This window comes from Ictalurus punctatus, chromosome 16 (assembly GCF_001660625.3).
Source record: "Ictalurus punctatus breed USDA103 chromosome 16, Coco_2.0, whole genome shotgun sequence".
NCBI lineage: Eukaryota > Metazoa > Chordata > Actinopteri > Siluriformes > Ictaluridae > Ictalurus > Ictalurus punctatus.
Window position 1 is genome coordinate 1,736,379 of NC_030431.2, and position 25,899 is coordinate 1,762,277.

A 25,899-nucleotide genomic window follows, 5' to 3' on the forward strand; every position below is an offset into this window, starting at 1 on the left:
TACAGGAACATTTTGTCAGCCAATTTACAGAGAAATGCATCCAAATGAATCAGGAGAAACTTCATCATGCAGCAAGACAACGAGCCAAAACACACTTCCACCTCAACTCAGGACTTCATCACGGGGGAAAATTTAGACTGGACAATCATTCACCAGACCTTCACCCAATTGAACAGAAATTCACCTCCTGAAGAGGAGACTTTTGCTTGTGTAAAAATTGGGTGGCCTGATACAAAAGGTTCTATGTTCTAGATGTAAATACCAGTAAATAAAAGCTGAAATCCCAATGAAACACCTTTGATCTCAACTGTCGTTCATGTGTAACACAAACAAATGGATTGGCCTTGCTGTTCCGATAGTTTCGGAGGGGACTGTACATGGTGCTATGTTATGGTGGAGCGTATCTACAGTTAATAAACTGACAAATGTATTTGTAATGTAAACATAGTGATGTTTTTTTTTTTTTTTTAACCCAAAAAGTTCAATCCTCCTGAGAGATGTATCAGTAAGGATCACATTTTTTTTTAAATGCATGTGGTATTTTTATTTATCTATTAAGACTTCAACTCTCAGTGCATTCCAAAGAGGACACCAAATTGTCTTGGTTTTTGAATATTCACTTTATTTACAAAGTGTTTAGGAAAGAAAACCCCCATGCAGATGTTCAACAGCGCTGATGTAGTAAATAGACCATGTGATGGCATTATTAAAACAGGCATATCAACATAAATAACACTGAGTAACACTCATTCGTCCTCGAGTCTAAAGCGCGTCCCGTCTCGTGGACGTCGGATACTTCCCAAAAGCACCCTGATATTGTTCGTCATCGTCTTAATACGCACATACAGTATTCACAGCTCACTGAAGAGAAGAAAAAGAAAAGAAAAAAAAGATGGGTCAATTTTGCTGAAGCGCTACAAAAATAACGTCGTATCGTCCACCATCTTTTCCAGCGTCATCTGGAGAAAAATAGACTGTACAAGAGCTCAGCGGGAGGAAGGAGCGGAGAAGTGTGAGGAGGAACGGGGGGGGGGAAACGTGGACGAGCTTTCAGAGATGTGGAGAATGTTGCCGAACAGTCTCTAAACAGCCACCTCATATTGCCTGGTCTCCTGCGAACACACACACGCACACTGTCGTCATCAAGCGCTTTTTTAGAGCGACTGTGCGTGTCACATACAGATAAGTGATAATACCGTTATATTTATAAAACAATGGCACCACGTGTCTTGCTGGAAAGTTCTTCCATCGGGACGCCTCACCTTGTCGCTCTTCTGATGGTGCGGCCACAGTCACACACACACACACACAGCCGTTAGTTATCATGGAAGGCCAGCCGGGGCTGATGGGAAGGGCGGTGTAGGAGCAGGATGCGCGTACGGCCAATGAGAGGAGCATGTAGACGCAGAGAGTAAAAGACATCATGAGAACTCCTCAGCAGTTCTCATGCACACAGCAATGAAGATCAGACACCAACCTTTCTGCACAGTATATCTCTTCGTTTATTGTTCTTTTAAGTTTATTGGGTTATTAACTCCCACTTTCTCTACATGAGCTTAGATTCTGACTCATTTGTACATCGTTGCACCAGGGGGAAAAAGAAAAAAAAAAAAAAGAAAGCCAAATTTATACAAGGAACAAACTCATTTACATTCATACCACAGCGCTGTTTTTGAGAATTCTCAATTCTGATTGGTCAGAAGGTGCTGATTCATTTTCAGACCGTAGCTGAATCCTGGCTATAGTTCAACCCACGGATTTACATTAACGCGCTCGTTCTAATACGTAAATCTCGTTTCTATCGTAACGATTTGCACAGGACAGCCGCCGATTAAAAACGTTTTATCGTTGATCTCTGTGAGGAGACACGGGAACGTCTTCTTTACGGCCGGCTTTCTGCTTTTTTCTCGAAACGTTTTTTTTTTTGTGTGTGTAATTTAAATCAGGAGTGAGAACAAAAAGAGAGAGGCTCACGAGGGAACGAGTGTTTACAGCTACTATAACTTCGCAAAGTTACGTAAATTGTTCCGCATATGTTTACTCAACGCCAAACGTAACTATAAACGGATACAAAGTACAATACGTCGATCATTGATACATTTTTTTTTTTTTTTAAACAACATTTTTTGATAGTTCGCTGTGGTATAAAGAGGAATAAAATACGTCAGGTAGCAGCATTAATAAGTAATACCGTCTCAGAACTTTATGAACCAGTTCTGCGTCTGCGTTCGTCTCTGAAACAAACGAGGGCTCACCGTTTTTTTTTTTTAATATACAGATCACATCGTTCCAGTTCCAGTGATGAAGGCGGCGACTGAAGCAAACGCGTTCCCAGTGGTGTGAAATGGATACATGACAGTGACGGTCAGGATGTAGGGAATGAAATGGATGCGGATAAACACTGAACACGTACCTGTACACTGTGCGTACGGCTCGAGGGTGAGTCAAATAAAACTCTTTTTTTTTTTAAACCTAATTTTTTAACCTGCCATTGTTTTGTTGGAAATGCACATGTCCGGAGCGCGGTCATGTTTCGACATCATCTCCATGTAGTTCGGTGCAAGTGTTCAACGAGTGTCTGGATTTGAAAAAAAAATGTGTGTCTTTTAAGGTCGTACATCACACTTTGCTTCTTTGCGATTTGCTTCTCAGGTCTGATGAGAAATCCTTACTGCAGTGAGTCCTGCTGTCTTAATTACGCCACACACGGTAATGACAGCAGGATCCGTCTAATCCAGGAGTGTCCGATCTTATCCAAAAGAGGGCCGGTGCAGGTGGGTTTTCATTCCAATCAATAAGGGGCCCCACCTGATTCCACCTGATTAATCAGTTGAGCTTGGCTTTGAAGACCTGCACCCCACACCGGCTCTTTCCGGATAAGATCGGACACCCCTGGTCTAATCCTGTACACGCCAATCAGTCCTCGCAGACTTTCGTACAGGGATGTACAATATGTTCCATATAACCGGCTCGATCGAGAACTTCAAACAAGAACTCTAGACATTTGGACTCTGATATACAATAAAGCTATCTGATGGCGTAATGGTCACGCCTTAGATTAAGGTTAAGGTTCCCTTGACTGACATTATTCAACACATCGCGTGACACGAACAAACCAGGACCTTCGTTAATACACCACAAGTGACATTGACATTACTATTAAGTAATTAAAATGAAAAATAACAAACCAAACAAACCAGTATTAATATCATCGATGAGTAAAATAACGTCTCTAATGAGTAACAATGAGAACAAGTTCAGAAGTTATGATTGATCAAATTAGTGTTATGTTCTGATTCATCAATTTAGCAACATTTGTAATTCTTTTATCTCGACTTATAATTAGTCGTGGTTGGAATAAACATTCATCAGTGAAGCTGTGTTTCATTATGATTGAAACAAACATCAGCTAATACGTATTTATTTACTTATTAGTGCAGAAGTTTGTGGTTTGTTCAGTAAATAATGTTAGTTGAAAGACCTTAACGTACGGCGTCACGTTTAGTCAGTTAGACGCCCTCGGTAAGTCCGTTGGTTTCTGCCACCAGACGATGGACACAAAGTGACACAGGCATTTCAGATGTTCTTTCCATCAGAAAGCCGCTCTCTAATTAACGCTGGAGCATGTTGCTCAATACCGCATTTCAGAAGCAGAAGGTCAGAGTTAGCGATTTTAATCTCGGGTGAAAATGGAAATGGCGCGAACGCTGCCGTCTGCCGGTGATGCGATGACAGGACGGACGGGGCCGAGCGGTCAGGACAGGACGACGGTGTTCTGGGAGTCCACGTCTCTCAGGTTCAGGGCGTCCATACTTACTCCAGTCTCGTAGACGGGGTTGTCGAATGCAGATTCCTCTGCCATGTTGTCGTAGGGAAGTGAGCACGAGCTGGACAGGCGCACGGTCTTTCCCTGGACTCTGTAAAAGACACGTTGGTTGACGCTTTTAATGTCGATAATAACGTGTAGACACACCGCATTGAGGGTAAAGCGTCGCCACTCACTTGGAGAAGTAAAGGAAAATGCCCAGGATGACCAGCAGCACCACTGCAGCAGGAAGCATGACTGCGATGGCAGTGTCTGTAGCCTCGGTACCAAAATCAGTGCTGATTACTAAATGGAGAGAAGAAGCGTGAAAGATTTGAGCAGATGGTCAGAACTTTCCTAAAAAAAACAAACGATCTGTTAGTGCAGTGTTTATCCCGTTCCTTAAATGATCGTGCAACGGCGCGCCGTTTTGATGTTTTTTCCAAAAGCAGTATGTGTTTAAGGTTAAAAACGTTCTCAGAATGAAATATCCCCGTTTGATAAATGCGTTGATGTCCCAGATAGTCTCCCTGACTAGATGTTGAATCGGCTTTGATAGCACTAGGTGCAGTCATATACTGTAAGCTAAAGTACTAGACATTGCAGTTACAGACTCCTAATGCTAGACGAACAGCCATCTGGCAAAACACGTATGAAATCCTGAGTAATTAGTTTAAGTCTCCAGACGTGAGAGATAACCTTACCGTTCAATCTGCGCTCATTAACATCTCGTGAGGAGGCTGCAAAAAAAAAAAAGAAGTAGAAAAAAAAAGAAAGGCAATTATGAGTGTAATTGAAACACCTGAAGCAAAAACCTGTAGGAAAACATAAATTACGACGTTAAAAAACCCCACCTCTTGCATAAAAGTGATTTAGGACACTGACAAGGCTGAAGGCGCTTGAAAAGAATGGAGGCTATTAAGAAACGCTTTGTGATCGAGTGGCCTCATTTTCTCCAAACGGCATTTCAGCAGCTAAAAGTCTAAATGGTGCTTTTGCGACAGCTTTATACAGAAAACATCGGCGAGATCGGCTTTCGTTTAAACTAATGACTTCCATTCTTAAAGTAAAATAAATCCGGACTGGATGTAGATAGAGAGAAACAGCAGGTAAAGTTTCCCACAAGATCCAGATCCAAGATCCGGAATGGTGCTTAAGGCTTAAACCACCGTAATGGGATGGCGTTTTCTCAGTAAACCAGTCCAACCAGAATTCAGATCGTTTTCAGCTGGAGTATACACCCTCTCCTCTCCTTTTATTCTTTCTCATTACTTTCAGATCTTCCGATATCCGATTGGATTCCACAGCGTCGCAGTTCCTACCCCGGCATGCAGGCGGCGCTGCGCTCCACTCAGACGGCTGTCCCGGGAGGCAGCGGATGGTGGCTTCGCCGTGCAGCTGGTATCCCGGGCGGCACGTGAAGCTCAGAGTCTCTCCAGCCTGGAAGAAGGCTTTCTCTGAGCTCTGGATGGCAGTGGAAGGAGCTCCGGGGTTACCACAAGGTTCGTACCTTTCAGCTGGGGAACAACATGGTGTAAAAAAAAAATAGACCTGGTTAATAAGAACCCTGTAAGAAGAATTCACAAAAACGACCCTTTTCCTGATGAGTGACATGAGTCAGTCCACTAGGGGGCGATAGAGTCTAAGAGCGCAGACGTCTGCAAACTACAAGGTGCATTTCTTCTAAAACACTCACTGCTGTGCAAGTGATTACTACATTATCAATGAAAAGATATATGGAAAGATATATTAATGAGAAAGTTTCATCTTTTTTACACTCACAGAAATTTCCTTTGTTTAAAAAAAAAACAAACAACCGTTTTACATCCTAATAACATCCAACTTTTAGACTCATCTTATACTTCAAATAAAATCCCTTCGTCATCAGCTGTTGGAGGTGAAACCCGCTGATATTCGGTATATTTTTCTCAATGCCTAAGGACAACGGTGCAATTTTCCAACCAGCTGATGAAGGAGTTTTGACTAAAACCTGGGATGCTTTTTTCGAAAAGTTTGGTTTTGGAAATAAAATCCATCCATTCTTCCATCCTTTTCCTGTACCACTTCTCCTACACAGGGTCGCTGGGAAGCCTGGAACTCCCCTGTCCCAGGGAACTCGGGGCACAAGGCGGGGGACACCCTGAACGGGTGTATGTATAGGCCTTTTGGTGTGATGACCATGTCATCTCTTATTACTTATCCCATGTGAATCGATCATAATTACTGCAGATGGTAGTCCACGGGCAATATTACTTAACAGATATACAGTATTTCCCCGTCTGAATATCACTTTAGAGACCAATTTCCAGCCGTTAAGATCACGATTGAACGCATCTATATAGTGTACATGTACTGCATGATAGTTACGGTTCATTAGGTTTTATACCAGACGTTCTTGTCCACGTTGCTACGTTTAATATACAGCTAGAAATCAGAGCACAGACTTACGGACACACTTGGGCATCCTCTCGCTCCACTTGGGCTCGGCCGTGTCGCGGCTGTAGCAGGTGAGCAGGCCCGGGCCTGAGAGTGTGTAGCCTTTATTACACGTGTACTGCACAGTGGAGCCCACGGTGAAGCGTGAACCCGTCATCAGCCTGCGTCCATGTTCTACAGAGCCTGGGTCCTGACACAACATCACTACACACACACACACACACGCAGAAGTCATTCAATTAACCTCCCTAGATCAGAGAGGCTTTAAGTATGGTGTGAACGCTTTCAGTAAACTTTCCGTGAACTGTGGTGAACTCTTTGTAATTTAAAAAAAAAAAAAAAAAAGTGCAAAGATCACCGCTGACCGTTCCAGAGCGGACCACAGGACACAATATGCCGCACATTAATAATGAACAGCGTGGATATTGAGCCCTTCTGGGTGATGGATCAGCTTTATAAAGTGTAAGGGTGGGGGTTGGGGGGTAGGGGATTTGATTGGAAAAAAGATTTATCTGAGGAACACCTTCATATGAAGGTAACAATCTGAACAGGAAATAAAACAGCGAGACATTCCGGATCTGAAAAGTTCCAGGTGTGTACAGTAGGTATGCCTGTAGGTGGCAGTTCTTCCCCTCAACTCTCCAAAACATCTGAGTCACTTGTCTGTATAATCACGGCTTGGCTTTCACTCGTCTGATGTTTTATTACGGTATCGGGTTTGCTCGCGCACTTTCATCACATCAAAAGACAGACCGAACGTGACACGATTCAGGACATCGATTCCGATTAGCTGTAATTTCGACGTGAACGGAACACAGATAAGTGCTGGGCTTTAGCGAACGTTTTCTCTTGTAAAAAGGTTTTTATGAGAGTAATTCAGTAGATCCACTTACAGCCAAACTCGGAGGATGATGCGCTTCCACAGAGCCTATGAGGATGGGATTTTATCACTGTGTACTGATAACTCTGAATGCCTTTTGAAATGCTTTGGGAACGGCGTATTTGAGATGAAGCGGTCTTTCTATTTATCAGCGAGGGTGTTTGAGAGAAATACTGTACTGGTGCTATTGTGTTTCCCCAAAGCCCTGAGAATGATGATTTAATCACCGCTGTGTTCGCTCATCGTTAAGGTTTTACACCAGTGATAAAGGAAAAGTTGCGAGCTCAAATTTTAGGATGTAGAGAGCCAAAGTCAGGCCGCAAAATCCTCGCAGCGTTAAAGATGAGCGCGCTAGCCGACAATCTTATAATTATCGCAATATAGAAAAGCCCGGAGTGTGAGGAAGCGAACGCAGAAGAAAAATGGAAATCCCACACAGTGGCTTGGCTTTGATTAAGATATTATTCAGAATTGTTTGAAGTGTTTTATTGATCTTATACCACAGCCAACAATGAAACGTTTTCTCTACCTGCCATGACCTGCATTTGCATACTTGAACATGATTGGCTCCTATAACTTATGATGCAATAACTCTACACCTCAAAATGCACCGCAGTTAAATATGTTTTAACGTTTGGACCAGTCTGTACATTGCGATGAAATGATTTTAGTCATAAAGACTGTTTTAAAAAAAAAAAAAAGAAGAAGAAAAAGTTTAAAGTGACAGCGGATGTGATGATGATTTAAAAAAAAAAAAAAAAAGTAAAAAATGGACTCGACTAAATCCAGGTGTGTATGTGTATGCTTATTAACGTATATCCCGATGCTATCATGACCACTAACCCTTCTCACAGCTGGGCACGTCTCCGCTCCACGTCAGATCCCATTGGCACATGAGGATCTCAGATCCGACCACCTGAAAGCCTGGGTAGCACTGGTAGGTCACCACTGTTCCGTGAATCAGATCCGGATGGGACGTGCTCTTCCAGCCGTTCGTGATCTCTGGTAATTCTGAGCACGTGTCATTGCGGGCCACCTCTAAGGACAGAGTGAACAAAAGAGAATTATTAACGGATTGGCTTATCGGACCGTCGGATGGATTTCACCTAGATCGTTTGGTATAAGGCCGAATGGACGTAACGGTTTCACAATCGCCCATTGACCATGCGGTGCCGAGCGCCAAAATGCTTGCAGCCAAGTAGGCGGGCTTGGAAAAGGAGAATGCTGCTGAGGTGACACATCGTGCATCATTTTGCATGTAAATGAGATTGCAGCCAGAGAGCAGTATGAAATCCTTTCACAACGATTGTCCACAGTGCTACAAGCCAACGTACAGCTCTGCCAAGCAAGCTGGCACCACTAATGCTTACTGTGACACCAGTGGCTTTGGGCTCAGATGGAACATTGCCAAGATTTTTTTTTTTTTTTTAAACTATTATTAAATGTTGTTCAGGCACAGTATCTCTTCTCTGACCTTGAACTGAAAACAGCCGTTCAACAAATATTAATCTTCATTAAATCCTCATTCACAACTCCATACATTTTAAACTCAGCTGAAATAATAATAACTTATTTGGAATGATCAGTGGTGTTTTAAAAAAAAAAAAAATTTTTTAAAAACAAACAAAGCTGGTATTTGACAATCTGATGTTCCACTGATTTGTTTGACTTTCTAGATGTTGTGCAATCATGCGCGAGCTCACTGCCCATTTCGCACCATTATTTCACCTAGTGGTCAAAAATTGGAACTGCAACAAGCACTAAGAGTGGCCCATTGGGGCAGGAAGCATACTTCACCAGCCTTGCTCTATGAACAAACACATTTGAACAAAGTTTTGTGTCATACTGCTAAAAACGATCTGCTAGACTGTACGCTGGATGACTGTATGTTGCCGACTGTATATTGAAGGGGTACTTTAAAAATTGACTGGATAGTCGCCTGTAGCGTAAGTGTGATAGTCTGTTGAGTTAGTTTTGTTTGAGGCTATGCCATCATTAATATCGTCCCATCTAACGAAAACCTATGACCACAACCCACAGATGCTTAAAAGGCAAAACATCCGGGAAGTGCCGCCTACCAAAGAAATGCACCACAAAGCCATTGTTGTAGCCGTAGATGTTGGTGGCAGGATCGGACTGGAACTGGATGGTCACGTCCGCCATGGAGGTGTAAAGTTTGAATCTGGGTAGAGTGCCACTGTACTGGCCCAGGATGTTGGCCGTGAGGTCGTCGCCATCGTAAAACGTCAGTATGTCGTTCTTACCAAGATGAAGGCTGTAAGAGAGCACATTATACCCGTTATAATTATATCATACCTCAGCTCTGTCGAATTCGGTTCGGTTAGAAGTCACCGGTTCATATTAACGAAGTGCTTGTAAGCATTTCTATAGTAACCCGTACAGCAGACTCTCCACATGTAGCTGTGTGAACACTTGTGTAATCATTCACTGTAGTTGATGGCTTTGTGATTACGCACATCATCGAGGAAAAAGGACGATTAACACACACCGTGTCAGGTTCTATACAGTGACCACGGTTGGCTGGTTAGATTTGAGTGACGGACAGTTTCTTAACCCGGCTGCTGCACCTAATCCGCTCGTACCAACACTGTGTCACTGCTGTGCCGAGAATGGTTCACCACAAATAATATCCGGTCCTAGGGTGGTCCCTTTGCATTGATGGCTGACAAATAAATGGTAGGTCTCAGGTTCCCAACTCTGGTCATGGAGAACCATCTACCACTGCCAGAGCAGAGAAACACTAAGGTTCTCCAGGACTAGGGTTGGGAACCTGTGTGGTTCGTGAACCTCAGAAAGTGGCATCTAAGCATAATATACTGCAAATGGATGTCACATATGTAGCATTGATGAATCTCAAGGATCTCTGGTTCTAACCATGTCCATGCTGGTGGATTTAGACAGATGACTAAATTGTCCACTGGGTGTGAACGATACATGTGTGTATGGTGCCTTGCAAGGACTGGCATCCTATCCGGGTAGGATTTCAAATGCATTGTGACCTTGACCTTGAATAAAGCGCTTACCGAAGACAAATGAACGGATGCGGCATACTTTCATGCCCCGAAACCGCATTTTTCGCGCTTTTGTCTTGTCGGCTTTGTTGCGTACCTGGGGAAATACTCGCTCTCGTGTCCCACGGAGACATCCAGAAGGCTTTTTGTGGGATCTAAATCCAGAGTGATATTGACAGGAGCCGACTGGAAATAAACACTGAATAATTCAGAGATCTTCTAGCTCATGAATATGTAGAGGTCCGTGTATGTTTCTGCGTAATGGGAATAAAATGATCCATTTATGATAATGCCCAGCTTACCAGAGTACAGCCAGAGCTTCAAGCAAGTAAACTCCCCTGGCCATCAAACAGCCTACGTCGATAGACCTCTGCATTGTGAGCTTTGTTTAAGCTCCTAGGCAAACACGGGCCGGAGCCGACGTGTCCACACCGCTGGGCTTCAAGATCATTTGCATTTTGATGAGCTGCTTCACGGGCTGAATTATTTACTTTAAGAGCGGTGCGGCGTTCACACCGGTAAACAGATGTGACAATCCGATATTGCAAAGAAAGAGCAATAGAGCGCCTGCATTTGGGACACTTGGAATAATTGTCATTCGGAGTTTTCCTCTCAGATTTTGGACCAATAATAAAAAAAAAATAAAAAAAAACCCCACAAGCACTGAAAAAGCAGACAGTACACAGGGTGGAAAGATTCGCGCCTGGCTGAGCAGCGAGCAGTGTCGGCTGGAAGAATCAATCATGTTTTCAATTCTGCAGTGGCCATTCTGTTTATTTGTAATATGAAAAACCGCTGGAGGTGTTCACACACTCAAGTCTGGAGTGCAATGGAGTTAACCTTTACAAGGTGTGTGTGTATGTGTGTGTGTGTGTGTACACTGTTTTTCTAATGAGTATGTGGTGGTTCAGGTGGTTCATAAGACAATCTTCCAACAATTTGTGTAATTGCATGGTTTGCTATCTTCTTAGCTGTAGTGTGTTTGTGCGTGTGTGTGTGTGTGTGTGTGTGTGTACGTGTGTATGCATAAATCTGTGAATCAGTCTCATTATGCAGAAGAACCATCACTCATACACCTACATATTCACATTATAGTCATGACTTGTGTAATTTCACACGTCTTAAGTTGTCTCATATTTGATCGATGTGTTTGCAGTTGTACTAGATAGAACACACACACACACACACACACACACACACACACACACACACACACACACACACACACACACTTCAGCCTAAACTAAATGGCAAAATAAGCATCGAAACGTTCTTAGCTGAAGTTCTAGAACTTGGCTGTTTCGCGAGACACATCATGGCTGTCTTCACAAGCTCCTCAGGACGGCCGCTGTTAATATTCACCACCAGTGAACTGGAGAGCACTTTGGAGGCAGGCTCTGCTCTCTCGATAGCGAGAGGAAAGCGCGGTCCTCTTGTACCTATCAATCTCCTGTCTCCCAAATCCCTGCCACCGCTCATGCAGAGCCCAGGCTGTGTTTACATGACTCGGTGCACATGGGTGTCCACAGGACCGAGTCTTTAAATGATCATTAGGATTTCACGCAGCTTACTCGATTGCCTTGCCGGCAAATCATATTCCTAATCCTTCTCCCAGCACCGGGGCAGGACGCTCACACTCACACGGCGCCTTCCATTACAAGTCCTTGAAGTCGCTTTTTGGACGCCATCAACTCGAAGACTGAAACTAAAGCGACAGCGTTTTCCACTACTTCTAATAACAGCAAGTCCACTTATAATATATATATATATATATATATATACATATACACACACATGCAAGTATTTCTGAGTGATTATTTGGATTAAACAGCTAGACAAAATCAGGTCTAATTAAACACGAGAATGCCCCTTGTACGTGTGAGAACAGGCAGCAGGCCCCGGGGTGGAGCTGCACGTCTGGGTCTGCCACCTGCACATCGGAGGGTACATTTGGGTTTAACTAACTCTCCCAGCTCCCTCCAGAATACAAATGATACACAGAGGAAAGAAGGAGCCAAAAAAAAAAAAAGATCGAGGCCCTGTGGCGAAGGCAACGGAGAAGAAGGGACTGGGACGAATTTGTTGACGATAGAAGTAAAATGTCTCTGCTAAGAAGACCGGACTTTTCCAGACACAATTAGATCGATGCAGCTGATCTGAACGTTCCAGGAGCTGAAAATAAGAGGATAAGTGAGAATCTAAACACACTGCCTTTTTCCCATAGTGCATCCTGGTGCCATCTTGTCCCCAGGGAAGTGACACGCACACACACACGGCTGTCCACGTGATGAATCAAGAGAATGGGATTCATCAGACCAGGCTACGCGCCTCCGTTGCTCCATGGTCCATGGTTTTCAGCAATTTGTTAAAAATCAAGCGCTTTGGGCGCCCATGACCCCGTCACCGGTTCACCAGTTGTCCTTCCTTGGACCACTTTTGGTACGTACTAATTAATGCACACTGGGAACACCCCACAAGACCTGCCGTTTTGGAGATGCTCTGTCCCGGTCGTCTGACCATCACAATCCGGCCCTCGTCAAAGTCTCTCAGATCGTTACGCTCGCCCGTTTATCCCGCTTCCAACACGTCAGCTTCGAGAACTGACCGTTTACTGTTTGTTGCCCGATATATCCCTGTCAGTTTCCACTGTAAGGAGACAGTCGATGTTATTCACTTCACCCGTCTGTGGTTTTAATAATATGGCTGATGGGTGTACATATCCTTTTCGAGTGTTCTTGCTTGAGAGGAGCTGAATGATCACTAGCTAAACACTTTCCATAAGACTCGAGACCGAACTCAACACCCAGCCGTCTCCCGAAAGGCCCGTTCTCGCCAGCTCTGCCCTGCTCGAACAGGCTTTTAAAGAGATTGAATGAGGTCGCGAACAATAAAAAATGAGCTTTTTCTGCTGATATAACTCTCTTGCTTTTTAATTAGAACAGTTAAGCACGGGGTTTTGAAATGCCAAAGTGTTGGCGGCTAGGGAAGGGCTTTAAAAAGCGCTTAGCAATCACCGTGCTGACAAAAATCTGTTGCCCTCAGGGGCATAACTCCGAGCAGCGTGCGGGCTCCGTGCCAACCACGAGCAGCGTCCAAGACTAAAGACAGGCTTAAAGGAGCTGAACGAGCTCTTAGGTTTGTTTCGCAGAAGCAGAAGAACCTCTGTGTGTCTGTCTCTTTCTGCCTTACGGTTTAATCATCATTAGAGCGGATGTGTGCCGTAAATACGCGGTATAAATACAGTCAGCACCCGTTCCGTTTAGATCTAAAGATCATGTTCAAATATTAATAGTAAAAAAATGAGTAAAAAAGGGAGTTCAAAAATTTGTGCCCCCTCCCGACCTCTTTTAATGAATGCGACATAACTAATCTCTAATAACGTATTCTCGAATAAATACTGAATCTTGCAGTTTCAGCTCTCCATGACATACATTCCGGCACAATCCTCCTGACGTCTCTTTTTCAGATTACGACTCTCTCTCTCTCTCTCTCTCTCTCTCTCTCTTTTGTTTTTTTGTTGGACTTGTTGAACTACCCTTTTTCTCTGTATCATTGTACTGTTGCAAGACACACCCTCATTTTTATAATTTGGAACCTAGAGCTACATCCCCCCCCCCCCCCCCCCCCATTTAGCAAGTAACTATAAACGGATGCTGTAGCGACACCACACACCAAGTATCTCCAATTCATACAGTAGCCCGTGTGTGAAATTTTCTGTCCTTAATTAGATGCCCCCGCAAAAAAAGAGACATCTCCAAAGCGTCCACAAGTGGGTTCCATTCTCATAATGAAGCCGTTAAGCCGAGTTTCTGTTCCACAGCTTTCCATCATCCAGCTTTTAGCTCTGCATTTAGATCTGCATCCAGAGCCACTGAATTCCTACACCGGCCTCCGTGTGGCCCACCTTCAAATCCAGCCAGGTGTGTATCCCGGCACCTGCGTGCTTGCTTTAACAGAGCCGCGTTGTAATTAGTGCAGGGCCAGCCCTCCTGTTTATGCTAAATCAATTAATCAGCCGTCATTATGCACACGGGTTGTGAGTAATTGCGAGCTGGCGAACACTGTCGAACGATAATGGCAGAGCGCGAACGTTCTCATTAGAGGGGAAAAGCGGGCGGCCACCCCTGTAATGAAAACAACAAAACACACACACACACACACACACACACATTTCCACCTCCTTTAAGCTCCATCCTCTGACAAAATGCCACTCTGTAGGGAAGCTAGTTGTTGTTCTGGATTTGCAGAAACATTATGCACAACCAGAGACAGCCGGAATAAATGAGCTCGATGTCTTTTAAAGATAAAAACACTAAAAAAATCAATATGACGTTTCATGTTTCCCAGATTATTTGCTGTGAGCAAAATATTTTTTGTGTGACCGAATGCAACAGTGGCACTAACCGACCGAACCAGAAAGCACACGCACATAACGAACAAGGCTTCGGCTGATTTCTTTCTAGCCCGGGCTAATCTACGATCCTGCTTGAAGTACCGTGACAGAAATGGGTGCGCTTAAGCCGAGAAATTTATACGACATACAAAACGGAAACATTTGCACGTTTTGACTTTTTCGGCAACGATTTACGACGCGAGCACGAAGTCATGTCGGCGGAAATCGCGTCATCGGTGGTCCTTACCAGTGGCCGGGGTCCTTACCAGTGCCCGAACTCATGTACGGGATATACAGATTCACCACCTATAGGCGAGCTGATGGAGACACACCCCAATTCCGACCATTTAAAAAAAAATAAAAATTTCCCTCGAGGGCCACCAATAAGCTTCGAGACCCGAAAACGCATCGTGTAGTTCGGCACTACGGGACAAAACCGAGCCCAGTCGTTTCGATACCGACAACTTGTGTTTAATCCACGTTTCGTTTCTCCGCCCCTTTCCACATGCTATTTCCAAACCCCAATCAACCAGTCATCACGCTCACCTATCCAAAATAATCACAGCCTGAGCGTGGTGTCCAATACGTCCCCGGCGTGCACACGTAAAAACGCGTCATCGTGTTCCTTTCGTGATTTCCGCGCCTCTCGATCATTAGCCTCAAAAATAGAGCTCGGATGCCGGTCAACGTTCAGCCACTTTAATGATCTCACCAGCGCGCGGCCGCGAGCGTAGGTGGTTCCCTAAAGCGTCGCACATCTCGTTCCAGCGTCTGATCGCTCCTCGTGGAGTCCCACGCCGCTCCCGAGCGGAGAAAACCAACGGCGAGTTCAGGACTGCTGAACACGCTAAACATGTAAAGATGAGGGTGTTCGCTCCTGTACGATATCTTCTGAAAGGTCAGAAGGTGTTGATTTTATTTTCTACAACAGCAGCTCCGACAGAAGTGCCAGTTGTCATTTAAAACGAACAGGCGTACGCTCGTTCTCGTGCGTGGTCGTTTCCATAGTAACGACTCGCTCACGGGGACTTGAACGGACGATCTACATAGACGAAGGTTAATAATAAACGGATTTGTTTTTTGTTTTTTTTGATCAAAGGAAAATCTAATCATTGACATGCCGGAGTTTTCCGTCATATTTTATGGAAGGAGTCTCCAGCGTCAGCGTTCTGTAACATGACAAGCTGCCGTTTTTTTTTTCCCCGTCTTATAAAAACTTCGCGACGGTGAGAGTTACTCCCGTCAACCCGTTGTCACTTAGTTTCCTATAACGGCATGCCCCGGAGTGTTTTATTCCTGACGTGGTGACAGTTTTCCACATGTATCTTTAGCATTCTGTCTTGAATAAACCAGTGGAAGACTCGCACTCGTACCGCTCATACCGCTATCCATTTCGGTGTCGGGTGTGTTGCCATAGAAACAACTAATGCCCGAGTAGAAACGCCGAGTCATCTTCGTGTAATTAGTGTAATTCAGACATGATAATATCAGTGAACACACTAATATTATTAACACACACACGCACACACACACACACACACAGAGTTTGATAATAAAAAAAAAACATCTAATACAACAATTAGCGTGGAATTAATGAGACAGTAGGGCGAAAGTAGAAGAGTGTCCTCGGTGCCACAGCAAATTCTTTCCCATTCTCACACACACAAACACACACACTCCAGACTATCCTGTGAGGTGTGTTACAGCCTCTGTAAACCAAAGGAAAGCCCACAGCTTACACAACACGAGTGCAAAATTGAGACGATGTGAAGTTCGGTGTGTTTCTGAGCCACTGATCGACTCACACTTGGATGTCCAGCAGGATCCTCTTGTCCTCCTCCACGTGGATGCCCCAGATGCAGTCCTGCCCTTTGTCGTAGGCTTCAGGCCAGTTCGGTGAGAGTACCACGCCTGCCGAATCTGTGATCTCCCCGCTGCACACAGCTACCACACACACACACACACACACATTACTACTATATACACATTGTATTAGGTTTTATTTAAAGGAGTCTGTTACTGAAAGGCTGAACACACACACACACACACACACACACACACACCAACGACAGAGCTGTGTCAGTGAACACTCACCACGGCAGGCCGGTTCCGTCTCATTCCACTGTGGGTTCTCGGGGTCCACACACTCGATGGTGACGGAGCCCTGCTCCAGCGTGTAGCCCGGCTCGCAGGAGAACTCCACCACCGCGCCCACTCCGAACGACACGTCGCTGCTGGAGAAGTTTCCGTACTTCACGAACGGCTTGTAGCACATGCCCTGGGCAAAAGCTGACAGACACACACTTCACCAGTGACCCTGCACTGTTTCTTTAAAAAAAATATTTTTTTTTTTTTAGTAACACTTACTTTTCCAGCCTTTCGTTGTCCCCGTCCCAACTTTTTTGAGACCTGTCGCGGCCATCGAATTCAAAATTTTCCCCTTAAAACGCTACTTTTCCCCACTTTCAACAATCGATATGTTTCCTACGTCCTGTCGGGTCGAACGTACGGGTTCATGAGAGTTCATTTCAAATCGTCGTGTTTTCATCGACAGTTTACACAGCGTCCCAAATTTTTTGGAATCGGGGCGGTGGAAAAAAGGTTCCGCTCAACCGATAGCCGCGAGGTTAAAATCCCAAGGTTGCGACTGTTGGGCTCGGATTGTGAAAAGCATGTGGAAAATGAATAAATGTAACTGGTTGGTCATCATGACCGCGTCAGTGAGATGGTAAAGTACGGTCAGTACCTTCGTATCGTATGGCGGCACCGGTGCAGGTGCCCGTCTCGTCCGTGGTGAACTCGATAAACAGATGCCTCCCCGTGCTCACTACCCCCTCGTTGGGAAGATACTCCACCTCGTAAGAGTCGTACACAGGAGGCGAGTCGATGTTGTTCCCGTTCTTGATCAGCAGCCTGTGCAAAGAAAAAACCCCAGAGACTGCTGTTAGGCATTGTCGCAATTGTTAGTGACAACGAAAAGGAAAGATCAAAAGAGCGTCAAGGCTTTTAAGTCTGTTTTTTTTTTCCCTTCTTCTTCTTCTTCTTCTTCGGTCTCATCTACGGAGGTAGCGTCTCGCCGGGCTCCGATTCATTAAAGAGCCATTTGTTAGCTCTGCCTCGAGACAGTCTGAAAATGTAATTAATTTTCCTCCCTCACGTACTTTCTGCTACGGCCGCCGTGGTCGCATGATTAATTTGCACGCGAGGGATGCTCTTAATTACGCCGGATGCGGAACGCTGTGGATTCCGCAGATGGGAACACGGGGAAGGTTTGAGGCATGGGATCGAGATTTAGGCCTGTACCCTTGCGTCTGTAGAATCGACGCACCCCGTGTCTGAGTGCGGGGCTCCGTGGGGATCCGACTCGTAATTATTCAAAAGAGATTAAGGCGTTCTAGGATGACACAATCAGACATAATGTACACACACACACACACTCACGAGAGAGAGAGAGAGAGAGAAAAAGAGAGGTTACCTGTCGTCATCCTCAGCCAGAGCGACTTTCTCAAAGTGCACGTGCAGCCTGTGGCCCTCAGGGGCCTCCAGCACCCAGTGACACGTGAGGTTGTTGCTGTAGTTGCCCGGAAACCCAGGAGAAATGATGCGGCCCATAGTGGCATTTTTAAGCATTCCTCCACAAGAGGCTGTTATCAGAGTCACACACACACACAAAAACAGACAAAGCGTGTGAGTGTGAGTGGGAGAAGAAAGTGGCGAAAGTGACAAGAAGTCATTATTACTAAAAAAATGTCCAAAGAAAAAAACAGAGGACTGGGTTTTTAGTGTGTGGGAGTGAGAAAAAGAGAACTAACGATGACTGCGGTCTCTGTATTCGCTTCAACATTTGTCTGAGTATCTGAAAGTGCATGGACCCCTATATATGTTTTTTACATTTTTTTTTTAAAAACCTAACAAATCCAGCTACTGCTTTCAAACGTTTGTTACAAATACATTACGGCGACAATTAATCTTTATTACGGACGCTGACACCATGACGATGAATGAACACCTTAACAGATGGCCCGAAGAACAGAGATTTATGAAGGGTCATTTATCCAGACAAAAGCTAATCAATCATGAGTTATGGCTTTATAGAAGTGCCGGTGTTAAGCAACAGTGATGCAATACTACGGCTCAGTTCAATCAGAATCCCTTTATTCATTGCATTTTCAGTGGACAGTTATGAGTATGACTTAATTATACTCCATAATCCAGTCAAATTAGGTTATGTTCGCTTGGCTTTAACAATGAAAGTTATGTACAGTGCCCGCTAATATATTAGAATATTGGCACCCTCGGTAAATATGAGCAAAAGAAGGCTGTGCGAGAAAATTGTCTTTATTGTTTAACCTTTGAAAATACAAAAATTGACCAAGGGTGCCAATATTAGTGGAGGGCTGTAAATGTAGGAATATGACTTCAAATTCCTCTCAGAAACCTTGTTGTTAGCTTATGCGCTCCAGCAGTGAGCATGTGTAAATATAACTTCTTGACAATTGATCCGTTATTGGCAAGCTATCAGGACTCTGTGGTGATATTCTGAATATGCATTAAAATTACTCTCAGAATCCTCTCAGCGTCAAGCCAACTAAAGTTTCCCCCATAGCTTAGAATAAGTTAGCATTGAAGATTATTAACAGTGGTTCCCATAGGTAGGCTCTACTTAGAGGTAGATTAAGACCTGCCCAGGTAGATTAAGACCCGCCCAGGTAGATTAAGACCCGTCAGGTAGATTAAGACCCGCCCAGGTAGATTAAGACCCGTCAGGTATATTAAAACCCGTCAGATAGATTAAGACCCGCCCAGGTAGATTAAGACCGGCCCAGGTAGATTAAGACCCGTCAGGTAGATTAAGACCCGTCAGGTAGATTAAGACCCGCCCAGGTAGATTAAGACCCGTCAGGTAGATTAAGAAACCGTCAGGTAGATTAAGACCCGCCCAGGTACATTAAGACCCGCCCAGGTACATTAAGACCCGCCCAGGTAGGTTAAGACTCGCCCAGGTAGATTAAGACCCGCCCAGGTACATTAAGACCCGTCAGGTAGATTAAGACCCACCCAGGTAGATTAAGACCCGCCCAGGTAGATTAAGACCCGTCAGGTAGATTTGAACTAATTAGCTAACCACATTTTCCGCATTTGCTAATTCTATGCCAACAAGAACGGAACACTGTTACTCAATACTGAAAAAGTTTCATTTGAAATTAAACGTGAAGTTAAACACACCAACATTCCAGACAGAAGGAACTGATCCTATTGTACGTTGCAAGTGAAATAAATACAGTATATAAACACTAGTCATAAGTAAAGCCGTTGCAGATCCTTACCTACACATTTGGGCTCTTTGCCACTCCAGTATGGCATGGTGGCATTGCGGCACGTCAGAGAGGACACGCCATGAAGCTGGTATCCAGTTAGGCAGAAGAAATAGGCCTCCCCTCCTACGTGGAGGCTGCTCACTGTCACCTCGCCATTAGCCAGGGCTTGTGGGAAAGCGCAGCTCAACACAAAGGCTGACAGAAAAGCAAAGCAAGAGAAAGGGTCATAAATATTGGCGTTTAGCTGCCTTTTAAATCTCTGCGGTCGTTTAGTGTCAGTGTTATGGAATATAACGATTACCTATCATAATTAAGCTTGCTCAAGCCAGCGCTAACAGGAAAAGGTCAGCGAGAATTATGATCCTGCTACACACTAATACAGCATAATGTGTGCAGTGGGGCTATTTGGGGAGAGAACGGAGACTAATTGGATCAGACCAAATACGTTTCGCCCTGCGTTCCCATTAACTCTCTGTGTCCTGAGAGCAACACGTCATTCACGCTCTGAAGAACTTAAACATTCTTTAAGCAAGAGGTCAAGAGAAAGATATGAGAAGGCGGGAAAAAAAAAAAAATCAATGTTTAATGTTTTCTGTGTGTGTAAGCTTTACTCTGGTTTTACTGAGGACCGGGGTCAAGCGTATTGGGTGCAAAGCATCTACGCAACCGTGTCGGGTCCCACAGCCAGTCTGACAGGACCGTGTAAATATTGCGTGTTAAGACGAACGACTCGGACCATTTCCAGTGTCACTGAGCATGTGCCAAAATGAGATTTCCTGGGAGATCTAGCATGAGCCAGTGAACACGAGGTTGTTGGAGAGATATGACCTCGGACGTAATAGCAACTGTAAAACAGGACCAGCTCGTCTCGACATGGCAAGATCGACAGAGCAAGACTCGGCATGAGAGACAAATAAATCCCACTCCCCTTGTTGGGGTCATTCCTGTGTTTATATGGGACACGATGTAACAATATCATATCATATAATCATATTAATATCGTATAACAATATCGGTTACAAAAAAAAACCCCTGGATTAAATTACATACACGAGTCATGATGTCACGAGAGTTAGATTTTCACCTGAGGAATGGATGAACTTTTGTGATTCCACGACTCCGACCGTCTGTTTAGTCCCCTTAAGTCTAGCCCTATTATATTATACTGAGAGGCGTACGGCGGTGCAGGGGAACAGAAAACCCCTTTGAGAAGTTCCCAGAAAATATCGTTATCTTTCAGTTGGCCGGTAACCGCCGGAAACAAGCTAGCGCACAAGCTAGCATTGCAGAAACACACCGATCCTAAATTAACTGTCAGCGTGTAACGTGATTAACTGGCAGGACTCACGTGATCGAAGGCAACAAGATGAGAAACCTAACGTGCCAGTGGGGTTGTAGAGTTAAATAGCAAAGGGCCACTTGAATATAGGACTCTTATAGGACATGAATATAGGACAAGCATATAGAGATATTGAGAAAATAATCTCCAACACATTCTGGCTGTTTCCGGAGCTAACATGTTAGCTGTTACGATACACAGCTGGGTTAAACAGCTAATATAGGTGCAGCTAGATTTCCCCCAATTTGTCTGATTGTAAGTACCATTCTAGCATTATCGACTCTCTAATTCTGGTTCTGTTTCTTGGCATCGGCTTGCATCACCCACGATTGGCTCGGTTTAAATGTGTGGCACAAAATGGACCATTTGGATCTTTACAAGCGACATAACCCACAGGGGATCACCAATACTTTTTTGGATGGAAAAATCAGTCATTCATCTAGGCTTTTTCTGTCAATATTCGTTTGCGTAACGCTAATTAGGGTGGCACAGTCATGCACCGGCTAGCATTAGTGTCTCACAGCTCCAGGGTCTCTGGTTCGATCCCGAACTTGCGTCACTGTGTACTGGGTTGTTTTGTTTTTTTTTGGCCACAAATCAGTGTAATGAAGCCGTGAGTTAATCTTCTTGTTACCATATGGTACATTTCTCACGGCCACAAGTTCCTCGCGATCTGCTAACCTGCGTGTTTCAAATTGATTAAGACATGGATAAAGCAATTGAATTAGATCGTTGTGGATACAGGATCCTAAGCACGGAGATGTGTCCTATCTCGGAATGATGCATAGAGACGTACAGGAGTCACTGGAACGTCCCACAACATACGCCATATGTCCAAAAGTATGTGGACCGCTGATCATCATACCCATGTGTGTTTAATGAACATCCTATTCCAGAGTTGGTCCCCCTTTTTTTTTTTTTACGGCTGTAATAGATTCTACTCTTCTGGGATTTCGGAGCGTAGCCATCTTCAACCATGTTCTTGAAGCGCGTCAAAGGGCCGGTGTGGGTGCAGGTTTTCATTCCCAACCAAGCAGGACCCACACCTGATTCCACCTGTTTAAATCAGTTGATCTTTACTTTCAATGGACTATCAGGTGCTTGGTTGGAATGAAAACCCGAACCCACACCGACCTTTTGCGGATAAGATCGGACACCCCTGTTCCAGACAATCGTGTGCAACAGATTAGGGAAGGCCCTCATATGCGTATGATGGTCAGGTGTCCACATACTTAAGGCCATATAGTGTATTAAGCTGTGGATTCAAGTTACCAAATCCATGACTTTGGTGTCCCCTGGCCACGTCGTAATGACGTTCAGATAGTTTGTGGCCTCGGAGTACTAACTCGTTGCAGTAGTATACGGCTTATTAAAAAAAAAAAACACCATGTCTTCCACGTCAGGTCTTCCAGGTTCTCCAGTTTCCTCCCGAAAACGTACAAATAGGTGAATCAGAAACTCCAAATTGCGCCGAGATATAAGAGAGCGCGTGCGTGTGTGTGTGTGTGTGTGAATGTATGTTTACATGGTCCTCTGCATCAGTTTGGCAAGCCATCCAGGGTGTATTCCTGGTTCACTGTAAGAAGTGTGAATAAGTACTACTAATTAGTAATTTTTTTCTTTTTTTTTTTTTGGACCTTCCACATGTTACAACCTTTGTGTGGTTAGGCTCTGTACTATACTACGAGCTGGATAATAATCTCATTCCCATTCTCAGACAGTCTGGATTGCGTCCTACAGCGAAGGCTCGCAGCAGGAGCGGCACGTTTAGACGAGCGAGCGGCGTGGAATTAGGCGGCTGATACATAAAACATCTCGACCCCCATTGGAACGGCATAATCAGTGCTTCTTAAACTCCGCTTTCTCCTCACGGCTGCGCAGCAAATCAACATTAAAGACCGAGGTTTTCATAACCCAGAGCACGCCCGACACCGTGCATTAAGAGAAAGTATACTTCAGCAGGTGATTTCAGCTTCTGACTCATCTCTCTGCCAAGAAGAGGTTTGGAATCAGGAGGAGGCAATCAAACTTAATAAGGACAACAGACAGCAACAAGCTGAAAGTGTGTACATTACATGGCTGGGAATATTATTCCAGTCGAGGGATGCTTTTTTATGGGCTGTGTTTGTGTCTCTGCTAATAGCCAAATGGATGCTGGTCCCGGCCATTCGAAGCGGAGAAGCGCACTTATAGTTGTTATGGCAGTTTGGGCAATTTTCAGTGCTGGTCCTCAGATTGTTTATGTCCACACGGTGGATTGTACACAGTGCTCGCTCACTTCCCTTTGCCGAAACAGAGAGATACGTAGATCTATGGTTTGTACCGGTGTCTTCCTGGTCTAATGATGAAGCCATTAGAGTGACGACAGTGTGTGTGTGTGTGTGTGTGTATCCAGCTGCCCCGAGCCATTCACCAAGGTTCACGTTCGACGCTCAGCACCCTCTCAAGCAGGTTATTATCATTTTATCTTTATTAAGACCATCAGCCCTATCTGAGCACAGGCGCGTGCATGGCAGGATGGGCGCCGGAGGCGAGCCTTAATGTTCACCCAATCTCTGGAGAATTAAATAACAGGCGCTCGCTGTCTCCATTTCCTCGGTAAGTCACGGTGCTTTGCAGCCCATAAAGCCTGATTGTCTCGCAATTACTAATAATGACTCCACAGCAAGCGCCGGTTGGGCAGATTAGTTGCCGGTGGGGTTGCAGGCAACAGATGCCAACGTGTTATAATATGCCCGCCGTAGAACAGGGAATATTCTCAGTGCCGAGCCGAGACGGATAGAAAGCCTCCTAAGGCGCGTTTTTAGAATTCTGAAGCTGATAACAACCTCATCCGTCTTTTTAGCTTCTTCCTTCATATCATGGCGGCATATATTAACGCAACAAACGCCGGAGAAGTAGCTAACCGAAGATCTTTTGTTTTGTTTTTTTTCTTTCTTTTTTCTTCAGTCGAATGCATACGGTCGTAGTCCAACGTTTAACCAAATCTCCACGCACTATATGCTTCGATCCATCCAATTAAAATCCACCATCTTGGTTTTTTTTTTTTAAAGAAAAATATGCAAAAGATAACACAGCAGGGGAGAGTGCGCACGTCGAAAATTTAGACTCGGGGCGAATCTATGATTCACGTCAACTCTCATCAACCGTCAGCAGAGTTAGCGGACAAAATCAAGGTAGATAACGATGGATGACCATCAAGGTAAGGAGTAAAATATGAAGTTAAATACGAAAGAAAAAAAAAAAAACGAAGTTCAAAATCTCAAAGAACCGGTGGAAAGAAAGGTAACTACGACGTAAAAGTACAAGAAAGTCGAATGAACAATTGTTGGAAATTTCAGCAATTACATCCAGCGTGTTGTATTTACGCTACACTGCGCTCAGTGTATTACTCAGAAAGTTGACATGATAACATTTAGAACGCTAAACGGATGGCTGGCGGGCCGATTAACCGTAACGGAAGAGTTATTCCGCAATAATACTCGTGATCCAACAAAAGTTTTTATCACTTTCCCCACCCTTCATTTCTGTAAGCCACAAATTCCTAAACGGCCGTGTTCTAGGGAAGTCACGAGAAACGTCGTCGTTGTCATAAAACGTATTTGTTTTTGGATTTATCGCCTTGTTTGCGCTACGCTGAGGCATTGCGCCTCCTCGGCGTTTGCTTAGTTCTGTGTTACAGACTCGGTAATGCGCAAAACACCATCTGGATCGATAGAAACGAGGTTAGACATGAGCATGGGATCGAAGTATAGAGGATAACATGAAGCACACAAGTAAACATGCCATAGTCTTACAATGAAGCTGGGATTATCCAGCCAAGACACCTATAAATCTATCACAATAAGCTGGAATGACTCCACTGGACACAAGGACTTGCTGCTTGAGAGGTTCTACACTCCAGTGTTTATTGAGCCCTAGACCATTTGAATTGAGTGCTAAACCTCCAGCACATCAACATCAATACATCTCTCCGATTTAATCTCTTTTCTCAGGGACAGCTCTATTGATCTTTGCCTAAGTGCAATGTTTTACTGGATGGGCTCACAGACGCTTTTAAATCAGCAGACCGAAAGCAGTCCGAGGCCTCTCTCGTTAAGCGCCGAGGGTTTCTGAACACAGCCGAGGGTGTAATCCCCGCACGCGCCATCAAACCACACGTCAGAACGGAACCCGAGGTGGACGTCGTCGGGAGGGGAATTCGGACGGAGTGCTCAGGGATGACGGCAATGCCGACGCCCTCGTGCTGTGCGACTGTTGAAAGACTCTAGACTTCATGGGACCTGTTTTTGTTGACAATTAATTTGCAGGAGTCCAAACTGTCACTGGATATAAACTGGGGGATCTGAAAATCTCAGCGAGACGTCAGAATCAGCATGGAGTATATGGCTTCCATGCATTACGTAAGGAATAATACACTCGGCGGCATGCTGTTACAGGAAACGAGTCAACACCGCGGCACATCCCGAAGCGGATCGTTTCCGTACAGCGGCACAGCGTTGTGTTTTATTCCTCTTATACCACAGCAATGTCTTCTTCCTTAAAGAACAACACGTCATACTTTTTAATCCGTCACGGTCACGTTTCATGTCGTGAATCGTCTGCGAAACAGGTTCCCGTTACCACTTTTATTCTTTCACTAGCCTCTCTTATTTATTCTCTCTTGTCATGTTATCAAGAAACCACCGAAGATCTT

At 44.6% G+C, this 25,899-nt stretch overlaps 1 protein-coding gene across 2 annotated transcripts in view; it reads right to left on the reverse strand.

The window, feature by feature from the left end:
* Positions 1 to 619: 619 nt before the first annotated feature.
* sez6a (seizure related 6 homolog a) overlaps positions 620 to 25,899 on the reverse strand; it is a 109,409-nt gene continuing 84,129 nt past the window's right edge. Inside the window, exons 5-18 of one of the 2 annotated variants that reach the window (XM_053687096.1) lie at positions 19,874 to 20,059; positions 18,022 to 18,190; positions 17,293 to 17,459; positions 16,641 to 16,835; positions 16,352 to 16,490; positions 9,200 to 9,396; positions 7,965 to 8,159; positions 6,254 to 6,445; positions 5,128 to 5,322; positions 4,510 to 4,545; positions 4,003 to 4,111; positions 3,818 to 3,917; positions 1,263 to 1,342; positions 620 to 1,112 (exon numbers count right to left, since the gene is read on the reverse strand). In XM_053687096.1, coding sequence (XP_053543071.1) covers positions 1,316 to 1,342; positions 3,818 to 3,917; positions 4,003 to 4,111; positions 4,510 to 4,545; positions 5,128 to 5,322; positions 6,254 to 6,445; positions 7,965 to 8,159; positions 9,200 to 9,396; positions 16,352 to 16,490; positions 16,641 to 16,835; positions 17,293 to 17,459; positions 18,022 to 18,190; positions 19,874 to 20,059 — 1,907 coding nt within the window. In that variant the 3' untranslated portion in view covers positions 620 to 1,112; positions 1,263 to 1,315. Of the gene's footprint in view, positions 1,113 to 1,262; positions 1,343 to 2,432; positions 3,918 to 4,002; positions 4,112 to 4,509; positions 4,546 to 5,127; positions 5,323 to 6,253; positions 6,446 to 7,964; positions 8,160 to 9,199; positions 9,397 to 16,351; positions 16,491 to 16,640; positions 16,836 to 17,292; positions 17,460 to 18,021; positions 18,191 to 19,873; positions 20,060 to 25,899 lie in introns of those variants that run through there. The other variant, XM_017488961.3, reaches the window with a different exon arrangement.